General features: G+C 54.1%; 1 protein-coding gene across 10 annotated transcripts in view; it reads right to left on the bottom strand.

Moving 5' to 3' along the window:
* Positions 1-529: 529 nt before the first annotated feature.
* Positions 530-17976, bottom strand: part of IQSEC3 (IQ motif and Sec7 domain ArfGEF 3) — a 112823-nt gene continuing 95376 nt past the window's right edge. For 3 of the 10 annotated variants that reach the window (XM_003905779.5, XM_031650190.1, XM_009217634.2), the window contains 7 exons: positions 14526-14665; positions 12394-12519; positions 10410-10509; positions 10043-10204; positions 6789-6881; positions 4736-4785; positions 530-1296 (listed from right to left, as the gene is read on the bottom strand). In XM_003905779.5, the coding sequence (XP_003905828.2) occupies positions 862-1296; positions 4736-4785; positions 6789-6881; positions 10043-10204; positions 10410-10509; positions 12394-12519; positions 14526-14665 (1106 nt within the window). In that variant the 3' untranslated portion in view covers positions 530-861. Of the gene's footprint in view, positions 1297-4567; positions 4652-4735; positions 4786-6788; positions 6882-10042; positions 10205-10409; positions 10510-12393; positions 12520-14525; positions 14666-17976 lie in introns of those variants that run through there. The other 7 variants (XM_031650189.1, XM_009217631.4, XM_009217629.4 and 4 more) reach the window with 7 other exon arrangements.

Below are 17976 nucleotides of genomic sequence, written 5' to 3'. Positions count from 1 at the left end.
GCCTGGTTCTCATGCATGTTTATGTGCACATGCCTGTGTGCACACGGCACTGGCTGGGTATTAGCTGGGGCTGGGGAACTAAGAAACTCTTTAAAAAGGTGCATTTTGCAGATCCATGACCTCACAATCCTATGACCCTGCTGAACTGACCCGCAGAGAGCTAAAGTGCTCCTCTTCCTGCCTCCCTTTCTCCAAGCTTTTCTGGAGTCTGGGCAGCTCCTGAGGAAGCAGAGGCCTCGGGAGGAGGGGAAGGACATGGTCAGGACAGCCAGCGTCCCTGGGGACCAAGGAGTAGCCTCCTGAGAGCGCCAGGCTTGGGGGTGGCAGCAGAAAAAGCCCCCCGCCTCACTTCTCCCACCTGTCCCTCCAGGGAGCGGGACCAACCCTCCTCCCCTCAGCACAGCCACGGAGGCACTAGTTCTGGGCTGCGAGCCAGCCGCCTTCAGTCTAGTGCTCCACTGCCGGCCGGCCCAGCCTCATGCCGCTGCCCCATGGCCCGAGGCCCCCGGGCACTAACAGACTCAAAGCCTGCAAGCTAGTTAGAGCCTCAGCTCCAGTTTCTTCAGTCCATGGTCCAGGGGGGAACGTGGTGGCCAGGGGAAGAGGAGGCCTCGCCGGGTCTGGCTGCGTAGGGCCCCGGGAGAGTGAGGTGTGTCTTCAGAACTGGAGTCGGGGTGCAGCTGAGAAAGGGAAGGATGTTGGATGAGGCAAACCCAGGTGCCAGGATTGGGATTCTCTTCCCAAAATGATGGTGATCAGTGACCAGGAACGCATCGTGCCAGGGTGTGGGGAGCAGTGGAGGGGCAGCCCAGGCCCCCCAGTGGCCAGCCCTCCGGGGGCAGCAGGGGAGTGGGGCAGAGTCTACACCAGGCTCCTTGAGCCACTGGAGTAGCGGCGCCGGTGCAGCAGGGAGCCTGGTGGACAGAACTGGTGAGGGTGGTTGTAGGGGGGCGGGGGCGGGGGCAGCGGCGGCTGGTGGATGACCTTGACCGGAGAGCCGGGGCCGCCCAGGGGTGTGGAGCCGCAGGAGTCAGAGGAGGACGAGGTGTAGCAGGAGAGAGCCTGGCTCAGCAGGGGCTCCATGCGGGCCAGGCAGGGCTTGTCCAGGACAATGACCTTGACAATTTGCTGGCACTGCACCAGGGTGCCCGGGGGTGTGGGTGGCGGCGGCGGCAGCGGCGGGGGCTGCTCTCTCAGGGGGCTAGGCGGCAGGTCTGGCGGCAGCACCGGCGCTCCCCTCTCGGCCCCCAGCCCGGAGTTGTGCTGGGACGTTTGAAGCCTGTTGTGAATTGACACCTAGTTTAGAAACAGCCAGAGAAGCATGAAATGTTACAAGACTAATTCCCAGCTGCGAGGACAGGCTGCCCTGAGCTTCCCCTGGCCTCCCTCCCACTCTCAGCCCTCACTCTGACCCTCTCTCCATCTCTCTACCAGCAAGAAGACTGGGTTCTGACTCTGGCTTTTGCCCAGGAGGGAGAGAGGAGTCGAGAGGCTGGCATGTCCTGCCACTGACTGTGAGCGGCGTCGCTCTGTGGCCTCAGTCTCTCCATCTGTAAGATGGGCTCTGCATTCCTCTGCCGCCTGACTTCACGGAGCTTTTGGGTGTCCCTAGGCCATGGGAAAACTCCTCCTCACCTCCTTTTCCACCACACTCTGAGCTTGAAAGCAGGGGCCATAGTCTTTGCCCCTCCCCACCTCCTAGGAGTGTGTTGAGGCAAAGGAGGGCAGACCCAGGGACAGGGCCAAGCATTTTTGAGCCTTTCATATCTCTCTGTTCCCTCCAGCCTTGTTATAGAGGAAGAATCACTGGTACCGTTGACATCATAGAGGCTTAAACCCCAGAATGCCAAAGGGTGATCTGGACCTACCTGTCCTCCCAGACTCCCCAAGGCCGTGACCCTGCATTCGAGAGCAACCCAAACAGCCAAGGCAGAGTCAGCTCCCCAGCTGTCATTCTGGCCCAAGCTGGGTCCTGGTTAACTTGCCTGGCTGCAGGAGGGGATCCCCAGAGAGGGCTCCAACCTTGATCCCCAAGGCGGGGCATGAGCCTCCGCCCTCAGACATGGAGGTCACTGTGAACTAGCCTGGCCTCTCCTTGCTAGCAGCGGGAGGTGGAGGAGATGGGTGGAAGGGAGGCTAGAGGATTCTGGAAAGAGAAGGATTTAACTCCTCACACCGTTCCACCCCCAAGCTCCCCGGCCCATGGCTATGACACCCTACAATCCCCTCCAAACACCTGGGTCCTCTGGGGGAGGCTGAGACCCTCCTCCTCTCTGAGGATCTTCCTATTGGGCTGCCATCTGTCCTCGGGCAGCACCACCTGGGGCCGGTGCTCAGAGCACCGAGGGGGAAACGGAAGCTGCAGGGGAAGTACCTCATCCCAGGCCTAGACCCAGCTGGCCCAGCCCAAAACGACCCCAGAACCCTAAACCAGCATTTCGTCATCCTGTTTTTTGGCTGCAGGTGCAGTTCAGGGACACCCTTTCCCGGACCTGTGTACTCCCAGTGGGGCAACTTCCCTCCTGAGGCTCCCCAGGCCTTTGTCTGCCCCCTCAATATTCATGAGCCCAACTGCCACACTCGGCATGTTGCAGGCTTTATTCTTCCTTCTCAGCCTCCAACCTCAGCACATTTTCCAGGCCTGAGGTCCTCCCCCTAAACAAACCGAGGTTCCCTGAGCCCCTCACTGTCCTTCCAAGACACGGCAGGTACAGAGCATGGCTGGGGCCCACCTGCCTCTGGGGATCCCTCCAGGGTCCTCACTCAGGCAGAAGCTGCTGGAGGGCACGCGCTCCTCCCCCTCCTGCCTGTGTTCTGAATTCCTCCCCAGGAGACACGGGGCCTGAGACAGCCAGGACAGGCTTGTGCTCATCTGCCTCCCTCCACCTGGACGTGGCAGCAGCCCTCCCAGGCGAACGTCTGGCTGTCCCAGTCCAGATCCCCTGAGCAGTCCTTCTTCTCCCTGAGGCTCCCCACGCAGCGCCCGCTCTGGGCCACAGCCTGCGCCTCCCGTTTACCTCCCCTCTCTGGTCCCTCCACTGCACCCCCGGCCCCATCCCAGTCTGGATCCTTTCTCTTTAGCGGTCAGTGAGTGTAAAGCAGGAAGTGACAGCAAAATGTCCTCTCCTCTGACCCCCTTCTCACCTCCCTGCTCATGAAAGAAAGAATGAGGGGAAGGGGGAGACAGAGGATGGAACATGGGCAGCAGGTCAGAACAGCTCAGATGGAGAAGCACCTGCCAGAGGGGCTTGGCCAGCAACGGCAGAGAGAGGGCAGAGGAGAGAGAGCTTGGGGTCCAGCTGAGGCCATGGGAGGCGAGGCTGCCCTCTGCGCAGGAGAGCAGAGGCTGGCGGGGCCCTGGAGCTAGCTGAGGGTGGCAGCCTTGCAGATAGCCATATGCCATTAGGCAGGGCAGAAGGGAGGAGAGCGTGGGGTTGGTTGTCCTCCCTGGGTAGCTCAGGCTAGGGCAGGGCAGGGCTGGCAGAACAGAACAGAGGGCTGGGCACAGGTGTGCTTATCTGCAAGGCTCAAGAACGGGCAGCTGCGGAGAATGGGGAGTGGAGGGGGGCGGGGAATAGAATACCCACCCTGGGGGCTTGTCAGCTGCTGGGGCAGGAAGCTCCTCCTTGTAAAGGTGCCTCCTCCAGACACGGGTGTGTGGGGGGTGGAGGGCCGTGGGAGAGAGAGAAGACACTGAGCTCCCCTGGGGTGTCCTGCTTCTTCCCAGGGCTTAGTCAGACTGGTGGGTAGGGCACCTTAATAAGACACCTAATGGGGCTCCCTCCGGCTCGAAGTAGGGGCTGGGAAGGGAGGTGTCTATATGAGCAGCTGGTGGCTCCGGGAGGCCTGGCAGGAAAGGAGTGGAGCTGGGACTCACTGGGGTGCAAGAGGACCCAGTGGGACAGGGCTGGGGCTCACGAGGCTTGTAGGGGCATCTGCACGCTCCTCCCATAGGTGGCACTGTGGGGGTTTGGCAGGGACCAGCTGCTGCTGGGTCTTCTGCAGTCCCTCGCTATGTGACGTGGAGATGGGCAGCCTCCCCTCCACCACAGACAGTCTTCAGGTTTATCGCTCTTACCCCAGGAAAGCCCCCAAGACAGCCCCACCCTACTCTGTCTCATTTTCTTTTGCACACATCCCCACACCATGGCCAGCTTTCCAGATGGACCAGCTGTTCCAGGGAGGAGTCCCCCTCCCTCCGGTCTCCAAGTCTCAGTTCTCCAACCTGGCCCCAGGTGTCCAAGAGGGCAGGGTCTGCCCCAGAAGTGATCGTTCGGGGCCTGGCCTGAGGGGTGACTCTCCGGGGGAGCCCAGGCTCCCCGCTATGGAGGGTGGGAGGACTTGGGGAAGGGGATGTGAGGTTCTCTGATACAGCAAGTACTGGGGGAGCAGTGAGCAGTGAGCATTTCCTGGGTAGGTGGATTTGGGGGCACACAGGAAGGATGGTCCTAGGGTGTCATGAGCTCCGTCTCCACTGTGTTAGTCTGGGAGCTCAGCCTCGGAGGGCAGCAGGCTGGGGAAAGGGGAGAAAGAGCTCGCGGCTTAATTAGGTGCTGGAACAGTGGCATTACCCATGCTAGCAGTAACTTTTAATTGTATCTCTTGAAATTGGTAAAATGGTGAGTCGGGCTGGGGAGGCATTGATTAATACCTGAGAAGAGAAACAACAGAGACGGTGAGAAGAAGGACAAGGGGGCAGGGAGTCACTCACCTGGGCAACCAGGGCTCCACTTACCTCCACCGTGCTCTCCGCCGGCTTCTCCCTGAGCGCGGCCTCCCTTTTGGCTTTGAATGCAAAGAGCACAGGGCTCATTCTCTACTGGCTGAGAATGAGCTACCTGCCCCTCCCCTGCGCCCCTCAAGCATCTCTGCAGCTAAGACTCGGGGTCACGCTGCTCCTCACTGGGGCAGAGATTGGGAGTCCCACTCTGCCACTTAGGAGCTGTGTGACCTGGGCGAGATGCTACATCTCTCTGGGCTGCCACAGACTAGAAGATCTCTGGCGCTCTCTCATGTTGGCATTGTGGAATCTGATTTACCCACAGTCAAAGCCTCCCCAGTACGAACTGTGAAAGCTGGCTTGGAGGAGGCCTGGGTTGTGGGCGCCACGTTCATCAGCCTCCGTGGATCACAGGCTCCTTGAGTGTGAGCCACACTTCTTTGCTCCCAGCCCTGCAGACTGGCTGAGGGGGGAGGACCAAATGGGCTGAGGCCTGCACAGCACTCACCGCAGTGCCTGGCACAGTAAAAGCCGATAATGGCTCTGTAATTACTCTGAGGGCCTTCTGGCTGGCCTGGCACAGCAGCAGGGACCCTGTGGACCTCCATGGATAGCTCATTGGCTCTTTCTGGCTGAGTCACTCCCGGCTTCCACCCCACCCCCACAGGAGCCCCTCTCATTTCCCAACCCCTGGGGGTGCCAGTTTTCCCCTGCTGTGCTCAGTCCTCTGCTTCCTGCAGCAGTAGAGGGAGCTGCACCATTGTCTGGGAATGAGACAGACCCAGCTGTGGAAGCGACTAAGGGACACGTCCCTGGGGACAGGCATCTGGCAGGGAATAATACGCAGCTAAGGGCTAGCTCTGGGGTTTCACAGCTGAGAAAACAAGCAGCGACCCGTGCCCTATGACCTTATAGAAATGAAGAGGCCAACTGAAATCAGGCAGCGTGGAGAATTATGGACGCACGATGGCAGGTCAAACCCATATAGGGAAGATTCCATCACAGTGAGAACCTCTACAGAGCAAAAAGAGCCCCATGTCCTGCTCGGAAAGCGAATCTCATGTCCTCGCTGCCGTAACCAGTCCCCATGCTGCTGCCTGTTCCAAGTCAGGAGTCAGGGCCAACTGTGGCGGGTCATGGACCGCGTGGAGCCCACTGGAGTTTCTCGCTATGATCCTGGCTTTCCAGTGCTCTGCACAGGGCAGCAGCCATTCGAGAAGTGTTTGTTGAGTGTAAGAGTAAGTGACTGAGTTAACTAATTGGTGGACAGTCATGGATGGCTTGCTGGGATGTCACTGGAATGAGACTGAATTCTCATGCATCTCTCCTCGTTCTCTTTATTTGGGGCTGGTGGAGGGGAGGTGGTGGAAACTTTTCCTGATCCCCTGCAGGTGGGGGTAAGGTTGGGGTAGGAGGTGGAAGGTAGGGGCCCTTGGGGGCAGAGGACGCAGGTCTAGGGAACCTGGCTGAAGGAGGTGCCACCTCTGGAGCCAACCTGACTTGGCTGGAGTGAGCAACTCAACTGGAGAAACCATTAGAGAAGTGGAGTTTGAGGGTCTCTCTGGATTTGGGGTGGGCTGACCTGAGCCAGGGATTAGGGAGTGCTTTTGCCTCATTAGTGAAGGGACTGTACAGAGAAGAGCAAGATCCAGGTCCTTCTGGTCACCCTGCCCTCTTATACTGCCTGGTTGGAGAGTGTTCCTCATGGGGTTTCTCTTGACCTCGTCTCGTCAAGACAGCCTGGCTGCAGGAGGGAAGGCCTCCCTGCTGGGCCCAGGATGCCAGGACTCTTGCCTGACTCCTCCAGGGCAGACAGTGACATCTCACATAGACTCCAAAACTCTGGTGCAGTTTGCAAAATGGACAGACACATTTCTCTCTTGCCTTCCTCCTTACTCCCACCACTAAAGCCCATGAGATTAAAGAAGGCAAGCCTGGCACTCCTCAGCAGAAAAAGAAACATGCCATGGGAACGGGCAACTCTCCCTGCAGATTGCCCAGGACCCACACCCAGGGTCCCTGAGTGGCCTCCATGGGGGCTGGCGCCCTGGGCAGAGCCGAGGCTCACCTGTCGGCGATCCTTGCTTTGACTGTGGGTCCCCCTGGGCTCCGCTGGGCTTGAAGGAGAGTGTCTTTGTTCCCTGCTGCTTCTCCAGCTCCCCTAAGGAATGGAGAGGCCCGTGAGCAAGAGAAACCATAACCTCAAACACACAGAAGTAAGGGAGGAAATGAGGGGCAGGCAGCAAGGGGAGGAAGAAGCCGAGAGGTCCCAGCACATGCTGTGAAACACGGACCTCGGGTCTGGCCCCACCACTGAATAGCAAGTAAAATACCCCCTGGGAACCACGGTCTCCTCATCTGTACATGGGGATGATCATATCTGCTTGAACATCAGAGAGGCACAGAAGAGGCTGATGTGAGGGAGGTGAACTGCCTGGGTTTGAATCCTGGTTCTGACACTCCCTGGCTATGTGGCTTTAGGCAAGTTACCCAACCTCTCCATGCCTCACTTGAGAGGACAGCTGTGCCCGCTTCAAGGTGTCATTAAGAGGACTGCGTGGAGAAATACACATAAAGCACTGAGGACAAGGCCTGGCTAGTGACCCGTACTCCATAAGTATTAAGGTGCATGTGAAAGTAATGGCAAAAACTGCAATTACTTTTGCTCCAACCTGTATGTTTTGTTACATTGCGTGAGAAGCACTTGGCACAGCAGAGTTTGCTGACAGGGGTGACACCTCACCTCTCCACCCGGCACCTGGGAGGATGGAGCCTGCCTGGCCAGCTGAGCCTCCACAAGGTGTTCAAAGCTCTCCCGAGGAAAGTCCATACCAAGGGTGTGGAGGTTGCAAGCCTGCGGGGCCAGGACATCTGTCTAGGTACTCAACTTTAATTCCTCTCACTGGATTGGAAACCTATTCCTTCTTGTTCTTCTCTCAGTGGAGCTATAGAACTGCCGGCTGCCATCCTTGGAGATTTGACAGGATTATTAAATCACTCCTCCTGCTTCTCTTTTCCAGGAGACATAACTCAAGTTCCTTTTATTACAGCTACTCTCCTGGGCTCCATTTTCAGTCTCTCTGGTTGTCTAGAAACCAGGGACACTGAACTGTAGGCCCCCAAACCAGAACAATTTGTCCTGATTGCCTAAATCACACCATCGATCAATGCTAAATATTTTTACTGCACTGAGAGTTGTTGCTCTCCCCCAGAGGGGCTCTCTTGGCTTTGGAGAAATTAGCATCATAATTACAAGTGAGGAGTCCTGGGCCACTGGATGCAAACCTTGTTTTGTCACTGACTGCGAACTTGGACAACTTCCCTAAGTGCTTTTAGCCTGTTTCCTTATTGTAAAATGAGGAAAATAATGCCCACTATGGAACGCTGTCGTGAGAATTAGTCCAGTGCCTGACATATAATAAGTCCTCAATAAATGGTAGCTGATACTGTTTTCCATTTTCTTTTCTTTTTTGTAGAGACGAGGACTTGCTGTGTTGCCCAGGCTGTTCTTGAGCTCCTGGGCTCAAGCAATACTCCCTCCCGAGCTTCCCAGAGTGCTAGGATTACAGGTGTGAGCCACTGAGTCCAGCCCATTTTATTTTATTTTATTTTTCCTGGCTTCCTTTCCTCCCTGTCTCCCTGGCCTGCCCTTCCTCTTCCCTCAGCTGTTCCTTCCCTTTCTCTCCAGTGAAGACTAAGAGCCAGCATGAGCCTTTCTTCCTGCTCTTTTACCCTTGAGGCAGCAGGAGAGGATATTCACCTCCTGACATGACAGATTCTGACACTGTCTGCTCCTCTGTGACTTTGGGAAGCGGGGTAAATGCTGCTCCTGCGCTGACGGAGGAAGGTGCCTCTCTCACCTATGCTGGTGCCACTTGGTGTGCTATGGCCCCCCAGGGCAGTGCGGAGCCATCTGGGACAGTCAGACAATGAGAGAGGTGAAGCCATTTCAAGGTGCTTTCTTGAAAATGCTCCAGAACAACAGCAGGGGTGGCCTCTCTGGGGATCCAGTGCAGCCCTTGAAAAGAATCTGTTTGTTTCAGCACTGAACTCAAATAAGCCAACAGATTGAAGGAAGGGAGTTTATATGCACCCCTCCCCACCAAGCAGTTACCTGAGTTCTAGAGCCCAGTCTGATGGATCTCATTTTACCCCAATTTAGATTGTTTCCTTAGAAAAAATAAACAGAACCTCTTCTCTCACTCCTGAGTGAAAGTATAGAATCAAACGTAAATGAAAATGACAGCTCCTCCACTTCTAACATGCACAACCTGGACACACGGCTGAACTCCTCTGAGCCTCAGCTGTAGAGTGGGGTCAATGCACCTACCTTGCAGTGTCACTATGATAATCCACAAAATAGAAATAAACTGCTTAGCGTGTAGTAGGAACCTCAAAAATGATGATTCAAAAGCACCAGCCTGTCACATTGATCCCCTGCTCAAAATCTCCCCCTGCCTTTCCTAGCGCCTAATGGGCAGATATTAATTTAGAAACACTTTTTAACTAAGTGGCCATACAGGCAGTCCTGAAGCCTATTTTAATTTTCTGTTTTCGTTTCTGAATCTGTTATTTAGTCCTCCCTTAAAGGCTATCTGGAGCCTCTGTGATGCTTAATCAGTGCAAGCTTGTAGGTGGGTACAGGTTGCAGGCCCTTGCTGCTGTTCCCTTAACCCCAAAGCGGACAGTAAACCACCCGGACATACAAGGAGACCCACATATTCTCTAAAATGCCTGAATGGAATAATCTAGAATCTAAGCATTCCTTAGAGGAACAGAGACTACTGTAAGATGAGGGATAGTAAGAAAGCAGCCTAGGCTCTTCAAAAGGACAATGTTTTAAAGAAAATAAAGTGGAGGGATGATTCAAGATTAAAAGAGAGTGAAGAAATGAGGCCAACCAGATGCAATGTACAGACTTGGGCCACAGCGGGGGAGGTAACAGCAGACGGTTTGGTGGGAAGAAAAGCACCAGAGCCCCATGGGCCTGCCTGGCCAGCTCGCTTGGTCATCCTGGTAAAACATAGCAGAGCTCTCTGTTCCAAGAGGCCCATGTGCAGCCCCACGTGCCGGCTGATCTGTGTACACATGTGTGTGCACTCTAGCAAGCCTCACTTTAATTGTGAAGAAACATGGAAACTGGTGCTCCCACCCGGGCTGTGGGAGTGTGGTGTGGTGGGGCCTGGAGATGGGGAGGGTCTGAAGTGGGGCCAGGGCAGGGCTGCGCTGCTCCCTGGAGTCAGGCATGTCTGTCTCAAGCTACCCCTGTCCCTTGCTGAATGGGAATCCCCACCAGCTGCCTCGGGAAGCCTGTGTCCTTACACTCTATCCGGATCTGCTCCAGCTCTGTCACCTCAGCAATGGACTCCTTCAGGTCCTCCACGAACTTTTGCATCTCGTCCGAGCCCAGGGCACAGAAATGCAGCACCTGCTTCCTCTCGGAGCCCGAGAGCGGTGTCACCAGTGTGATGCCATGAGAGTAATCTGGAAAGCAGACCCCAGGCCCCCAGTGGGCTGTGAGCAGCAGCAGCTGAGGGCTGGAGCCAGCCAGACATGAGCAGGGCACGGGGTCTTGGGGGCACTCATGCCTCTATCCACTCTGCAGTCCAGCACTTCTCCCTCAACTCGCCCCAGCCATTTCATTCATCCATTCTTTCTCAAAGACTTACATTGGCTGTCAAAGACTTACACTCGTTCTCAAAGAGGTGGAACTGCATGCCCAGCAGGCCAACTGACTTGCAGAAGGTGTATGTGGAGGAGCTCTTCTTCTTCGGGCAAAGTTTGAGAATCTGTTCAGGAGAGGGAGATAGACATGTGCTCATGAGCAGACAGTTATGGAAACATGGATGCACAAACACCCAGGGGGATGCATGATCACAGAAGTAAACACATGCAGTGATGAATGTGCACATACAGATACAGATATATACATATATGTACACACACTATACCAAAATGTGCGTCTTCACTGCACAAAACCCTACAGTCATTATTCTCTCTGCACTTAGAAGCCAAGCCACGGAGCCTGAGCTGGTCTGTAAAACCCACCTGATGTGATCCTTGCCTTACTCTGGACTTCTGCCCAAGCCACGGTGTCCTCCCTTCTGTAGCTTGAGAAGGGCAAGCTCGGTTCCACTGTGGGCCCCTCGCATACGCTGTTCCCATTCCACAGCTCTCCCGGCAGCTTTTTGCACAGCTGCATTACTCTCATTACTTAAGTCTCAAATGCTACCTCCTTAGAGATGCCTTCCTGGACCACCCCCTCCAGAAAACAAACCACAGCAAACCCAAATCCGGCCCTTAACCCCAGTCACTCTCCGTACTATCACCTGGTTGCAGCCTTCATAGTGCCTTCCCCCAATCTGATATTATCTTGTTTGTCTGTTTCTTAATTATTTTCTATCTCCCTCCCCTACTGAAATGAAAGCTTATTTTAGTAAAGTCATCTGGTTGCTTAATAAACAAATTTCTATTCGGAGACTTCTGTGAGCTGAGCCCTGGAGATACAGGAGAACTCAGAACAGAGCCCTTGCCCTCAAAGTGCTTATGGAATGTGGAGTGTCACAGTGTCCATCAGGTGATCAAATAATAAAGCATAACAGCAAAAAAAAAAAAACAAAACCAAGGTGCTAAGTGTTTTGAAGAAAATGAAATAGGGTAAGGAATCAAACGTGATTTGAGACTTGAATGAAAAGAAAGAGGCCAGGAAGGCAAGAGGAGAGTGCAAGGTCTGGAGGAGCTTCGCAAGAAGGAGCAGCAAGTACAAAGGCCTGGCCCACAGAAGGGAGGCGGCTCACAGGGCTGAGGAGAGGGCAGGGAGGCAGATTAGGGGAAGGGACATGTGGCCTAATGTGCACTCCAGAGAGATCACACTGCTGCTCTCAGGGGGTGAACCTTAGAGGTGGGGAGAGCCGTGTGGAGGCTGATGTGGTTCACTGAATGTACCAGGCGCACGCTAAGACTATAGTAGTGGAGGTGGTGAGAGGTCGTTCAGGCTTGTGATCATTTTAGAGACAGTGCCAGTGTGGCTCACGGATAGAAAGGGCCCGTGCATGGGAGAGGCAAGCCCTGTTCCAGTCCTGCTCACCAGTTTTCCAGACCTACAATAATGCCTGGCTCAGGGTCAACACTGATTAAATATTTGTTGAATGGATACTTGTTTTCAAAGAGCAAGGAACGAGTATCTGTGGATACAGATGTACGCATGTGTGCATGCATGTGCACGCACGCGCGCACACACACAGATAAACCAGCCTCGCCTAGGCCCAGGGACAGAGCATGCTCCACCTAGGTAGGCCCTGTTCCTGCCAGGCCCTGGGGTGTGAGGCACAGCCCTGTGCGCTCCCTGCCCTGTGCGCTCCCTGCCCTGGGCTTCCTGTAACGTGGGGAGGCCAATGGTCTGGGATCTAGTTTGTTAACAGTTTGTGCAACCACGAGCAGATCATCTGATGTCTCGGTGTCACCACTTACTAAGTAGGAATTAACATGTTTGCCTGAGCCCCCTCACGCCCACGGTGTGAAAGCACCATGAAGACAGATCCGTCCCACGGAACAGGCATTCCGTCTGAAACCTCTGGGTGTCCTTTCCTGCCCACTTCAGGGACCCTGCCCAGGCTGCTCAGGGCAGCGGGTAGCCCCAGCCCAGCCCAGTCCCGGAGCGGGGGGCCACTCACCACCAACAGGTCATTGAAGAGGAACACCTCCCTCTGATGCGCCGCCTGCTTCTGCAGCTTGTTCACATCCGTCACCTCAAAGAGCCGGCTGCAGCACACCAGGCGGCGGTGGGGCACCGACAGCACCTGCACGCGGGCGTGGCGCTCAGCGGGAGAAACCAGAGGCCTCGAGGCCTCCCCAACCACAGCGCCCATTTTCCAGAAGAGGAGACGGGGGCCCAGGGAAAGGGAGGGGCTCTCTGGTTCTGTGGAGGGAGAGGAGAGCTGTTCTGTGGAGAGGAGGGAGGGCCCGGGTTCTTAAGCGGAGAGGGGAGGGGTTCCGCTCTCAGGAGGGAGAGGGAGGGGCCTGCTCCTGTGGGAGGGAGAGGGAGGCTCCGCCAGGACGGGAGGATGGAGGGGCCCGCTCTGTGGCGGGAGGGAGGCCCCGCTCTGTATGGCGGAGGTTCCTGCCCTGTGGAGGGAGAGGGAGGGGCCCGGGGCTCTGTGGCGTGGGAGAGGGGATGGGTCCGTCTCGCATGTGAGATGAGGGCCCGGCCCAGGCTGGAGGGAGGTCTGGCCCAGTGGAGGGAGGAGGGGCTCAGGAGGAGAGGGAGGGGTCTGGCTTGTGGAGGGAGTGGAGGGGTTCAAGCCTGTATGGAGGGAGGGGTCTGGCTCAGGGGTTCTGTGGAGGGGGTTCGTTCTAGAAGGGAATGGAGGGGGTTCAAGGAGGGAGCCCACAGGGGAAGGGAGGGGGAGGGGGCCCCAGGGCGGAGAGGGGAGGGCCCGGCTCCAGGCTGGAGAGGGAGGGGTCTGCCTGTGGCGGGAGAGGGAGGGGCCCGTTCTGTGGGAGGGGAGAGGGGGAGGTCTGTTCTGTATGGGAGGGGGAGACTCTCTGTTCTGTGGCGGAGAGGGGAGGGGCCGCTCTGTATGAGGGGAGGGGTTCCGCTTGTATGGGAGAGGGGAGGGGTTCGCTCTGTGAAGGAGGGGGAGGGGCCAGTTCTGTGGCGGGAGGGGAGTCTTGCCTCAAAGTGGAGAAGGGCGGGCCTGCCTGTGGCGGAGGGAGAGCCAAGCCTGTGGAGGAAGAGAGGGCCTGCCCTGTGGTGGGGCCTGGAGTTGACTTTATCCTTCTGAGGTTTTCCTCACATACTCACCCCATGTCCCCAGGGCTCATCCCTGTCATGCCTCTTGGGGAGCACAGCCAAGGAGAAGGGGTCCACTAAGCCACAGTAAATGAGGTGATAGAGGGACAGGAAAAGGACATTGAGAAGAGCTTTCAGGCTGTTCCAATCCAGCCACTGTCAACCTGCTTCCCTCTATAACCTTGAGGGCATCCTCCGTCCCAGGCAGCAGCCTGCAGATATGACACCTCCACCCTTTCTCTACTGCACAGATGCAAGTGTGCGAGAGCGAAGGGATCACAGAGACACCTGGTGTCTACTCCAGCGTATAAGACAAACCAGTTGCTTGCAACCACACAGATGCTAAGACCTCAGCAATAAAGGCTCTCAAAGCAGAAAACGCTGTCCCTGCACAGACTGGGTGGAGGGAGCCTAGTGCAGAGCCTCAGAAGAGGTCTCCAAACTCTCCCAAACTGTCCCCTGAGCCAACAATATGAGGAGGAGGAACTGGAACCCCCATGACATCCTTTATATTTATAGTATAAAGTGTAGTAGCCTACAGAGAAGGCCCACTTTAAAAATCATTGCAGGCTTGGAACATGCTGCCTGGGACACAGGTCACTACCAGTAAGGCACCTCTATGGTGATGCCACAGCATAGAGCCTATTGAGTCCATTTCCTGCCTTCTACTCATCAGGACCATCCAGGAATGCCTAGTAGTCATGCTGTCCTAGGAAAGGGATACTAAATCTCATCTGACCACCCAGATGCTTCCACCCTAGACCACCAGGCAATGCTTCTTGACATCTCATCTCAGATTCTCCTGCTGCAGTATCTGGTGGCAAGAGACAATGAGGAAATTAGGCAAGAAAAAAAAAAAGAGATGCAGTGTCTGGCATGCAGTAGCTACTCCATAACTATTATGTGAATGAATACGAAGAAAGAGTTTCGGAAAGGTAAGGAGGAGAATGGGAAGAGATGCCAGGAAGGAAGGAAGGAAAGGAGACAGAAGATAGGTGGCTTGTGGACACTCACTGTCTTCATGCCCACGATGGACTTCTCCACCTTGGTGACGTACGTGACGTGGTCCTCATTGGACTTGAGCTCCTTCTGCTGTATCCTCTCATAGATGCCTACCACCAGCTCCCTGGGGATGTCAGCACCATCATCCACACCTAACAACGTGGAGTGGGCAGGGGTGGTAGTGGGGTTGGGAGGGAGGGTGTCAGAGCGCTGGAGCCAGACAGAAGAGATCCCCATCCAGCCTGGAGCTCCCCGCAGGTGGTCTTGATTTTTGCCATGCCTTCAATGCCTGGTGCCTCATACCCATTCAATTAAGACCAAGTTCCTTAGCCAGGCACCAAAACTAATGATATGATATGGCCCCAACACACATTTCCTGCCTCACCTCCCGATGTTCCTCGAGCGGAGTCTTTGCGCCCCCCTCCCAGGCCCCTTTCCCGATAGCCAAATACCACCTCCATGTTCCTGCCAACCCTCTGTGCCTCCGCAGTTCTATCGTCTTCCTTGTGCTTGTCTCACCCCCCAGCTCCGCCCTACCACTCTAGCATCACAAGGAGGTTCTGTTTCATTCTCTTTTGGATCCTCCTCCTCCTGGGTTCTCCCCTCCCCTCCAGTGGGAAGCATGGAGTTGAGAGCTTAGTCTTTGAAGGGATTCCTCCCTCACTGGGAGCAGTGGGGGAGCAGGCAGACCCAATGGCAATGCAGGCGAGGACACCCCTGTTCCACCTCCTGCTTCATAGTAATGATAAAACTCTGGCAACAAAAAAACACTGGCAGGAAATATGCCAAAAAGCAAACACATTTCTTTTGGAGACACAGGCAATTAAAATATCTTCTTTCTACTATTTCCAAATCTTTCTTTAATGACTATATGCTTCTTTTATGATGGAAAAATTAAAAATAAAGCAACTTTGGCAAGCATCTCTCAAAGGAGTGTTCCCAGCTACTGAAAGGACACCATGCCTTCTATGCACAGCTCCCTGCCTGTTCTGGCTTCTTCCACATCTGATCTTGGTTCTTAAAGTCAGGCAAATGAGCCATGCAGCAGTCAAGGAGGCTGAAGGAAATCAGGCTGTGGGTAAGAAAAAGCAAGGAGAAAGGCTGAGTATATGGATGCCTCCAGTTCAAGGTGGCAGGCTGCATGCCTCTGCTGCTTCTGAATACTCGGGAGAAAGGAATCTTGTAGAAAAGCATAAACCCACAAAGACAGAACAGGAACAAAGGCACAGACATCCCAGGACCTGGAAAGTGGATAACTAAGTGGATGGATTTAGCAAACCTGAGAAAGCTGAAACCTATACCAGCAGAGAGGCTAGAAGCCGCTCGAACACCACACAGCCACCAAACGGCTTAGAGCTGGTGTAACAGCAACCCCTAAAAGCGAAGGTGAAGGTGGGCTGGAAATAGGAAAACAGGTTGAAAATGGGTTAGAAAGCTGCTGCGCTTCCCTGTTCCCTCCTCACTCCAGCAGAAGACTGGGAGTCCATTCTCTAGAACTCTGGGCTGAGGGACCCCACACACAGCCAAAGGTGGGACTCTGCTGAAAAGTGGGGGATGAAGTTGATATTTATATATTAACCCTCAACCCCACTTCCCACTTAAAGATCTCAGAACTCTGGCAGCCAGAATCATACATTCTGGGCAACAGATTGGACATTTATCTTCTGGGTATCAGGCAGAACAAGAAAAAAAATGTCTTCAGATACTGCAGTGGGGATCTCCCAATGAAATGGCTTAACTAAATCACCCTACAAGAAAGTCCACCAGCCAGCAGCCCCCACCTGTGTTCACAGAGTTATTCACCAGCTTTCTGGTGTCTCACTTTAAATAAGAATGAACAACCAGATTTCATCAACTGTATTTGGAAAGTCTATACCAGGAAAGAGAAAGGAATATGGGGAAAAACAGAAAAAGAACTCCAGAAGAAATAGAGGCAAGCAGGGAGAAACTCAAACAAACAAACCAATATTAATATCTTCACAGAGATGGGAGAAGATATTGGATCTACAAAGTGAGAATAAAATGCTATAAAAGAGGAACACTGAGAGGACAAAAGAGAGCTATTGAGAATGAAAAATATGACAGCAGGAATGAACAACTTGGTAGGAGACATGAAAGATGGCACTGAGGGACATTTTCCAGAAAGTCAAGGAAGTAAACAAAGATGGCAGGTATAAAACTATAAAAGTTAGAGGATCAGACTAGGAGATCTACCAACAGAATAACAGGAGTTCAAGAAAGAGAGTCCAGAGAAATTGGAGGGCAGAAATGATCAAATACAACATTTAAGAAAACTTTCCATGACTGGAGGACATGAGTTTCTAGATGGAAAGGACCAATCCAGCCCTGGGCATGAGGGATGAAAGAAGAACTGTAGCAAGGCACATCATCGTGAAAATCCAGAACACGAAGGGCAGACAGAAGAACCTGCAAGCTTTCAGAGAGAGAGAAAGAGTAACAGACAAAAGGCCAGCAGCTGGGAGGGCAGAGCAGCACTGGCAGCTAAAAGACAATGAAGCAATGCCTTTGAAATCCCGATTGGCGTGTTTTGAGGCTGGAATTCTATCCCCAGCCAAACTCCCAACCAAGGTCAAAGACAGAAAAACATACATTCAGAAATGCAAGTTCTCAAAAATGGCCTTTTCTCTGGAAGTAAAGTAAAAATGAGGAAGCTCTGACATGCAGGAACCAGGAATCTACCATGAGAGCAAGGGAAGGAGGGCCCAGGATGCCGGCTGTGCCCTGGCCCGGCCACTGTCCAGAATGTAGCAGGACCAGAGACTCCCGAAGATGATGCTCCTGCACCACCTCCCAGGTCTGGATGTATGGAGAAGAGCTTGACACGTAGGGTGGGAAGCTGGGGCTGAATCAGGGGAGGTCCTCAGAGAGTTAAGCAAATGGAAAGAGAAGCATTAACTCCAAGGAAAGTAGAGATAGGAGGGAGTTGCAATCATTCTGCACTTGCAGACTCAGCTTTGGAGTGTGTGTGCAGAACCTTAACAACATGACCGCTTATGTGAGTGGGATGGGTCGGGGAAGGTGGATGAAAGAGGGCTAAATCCTTACATTCTATAATGGGGAATTAATAGATAATGCTTAAAATAAAAATAATTAACAAGGGCCAGGCGTCGTGGCTCATGTCTGTAATCCCACCACTTTGGGAGGCTGAGGCAGGTGGATCACCTGAGGTAGGGAGTTCAAAAAAAGCCTGGTCAACATGGTGAAACCTCGTCTATTCTAAAAATATAAAAATTAGCTGGGTGTGGTGGTGCACGCCTGTAATCCAAGCTACTTGGGAGGCTGAGGGACAAGAATTGCTTGAACCTGGGAGGTGGAGGTTGCAGTGAGCTGAGATTGCAGTGAGCTGAGATTGCACCACTGCACTTCAGCCTGGGTGACAGAAGTAATAATTAACAAGGAGCAGTGTATAAAAGAGACGAGATACCAAAGTATAAATACTGTA

This window comes from Papio anubis, chromosome 9, assembly GCF_008728515.1.
Source record: "Papio anubis isolate 15944 chromosome 9, Panubis1.0, whole genome shotgun sequence".
NCBI lineage: Eukaryota > Metazoa > Chordata > Mammalia > Primates > Cercopithecidae > Papio > Papio anubis.
This window is presented reverse-complemented; position numbering and strand designations above follow the sequence as displayed.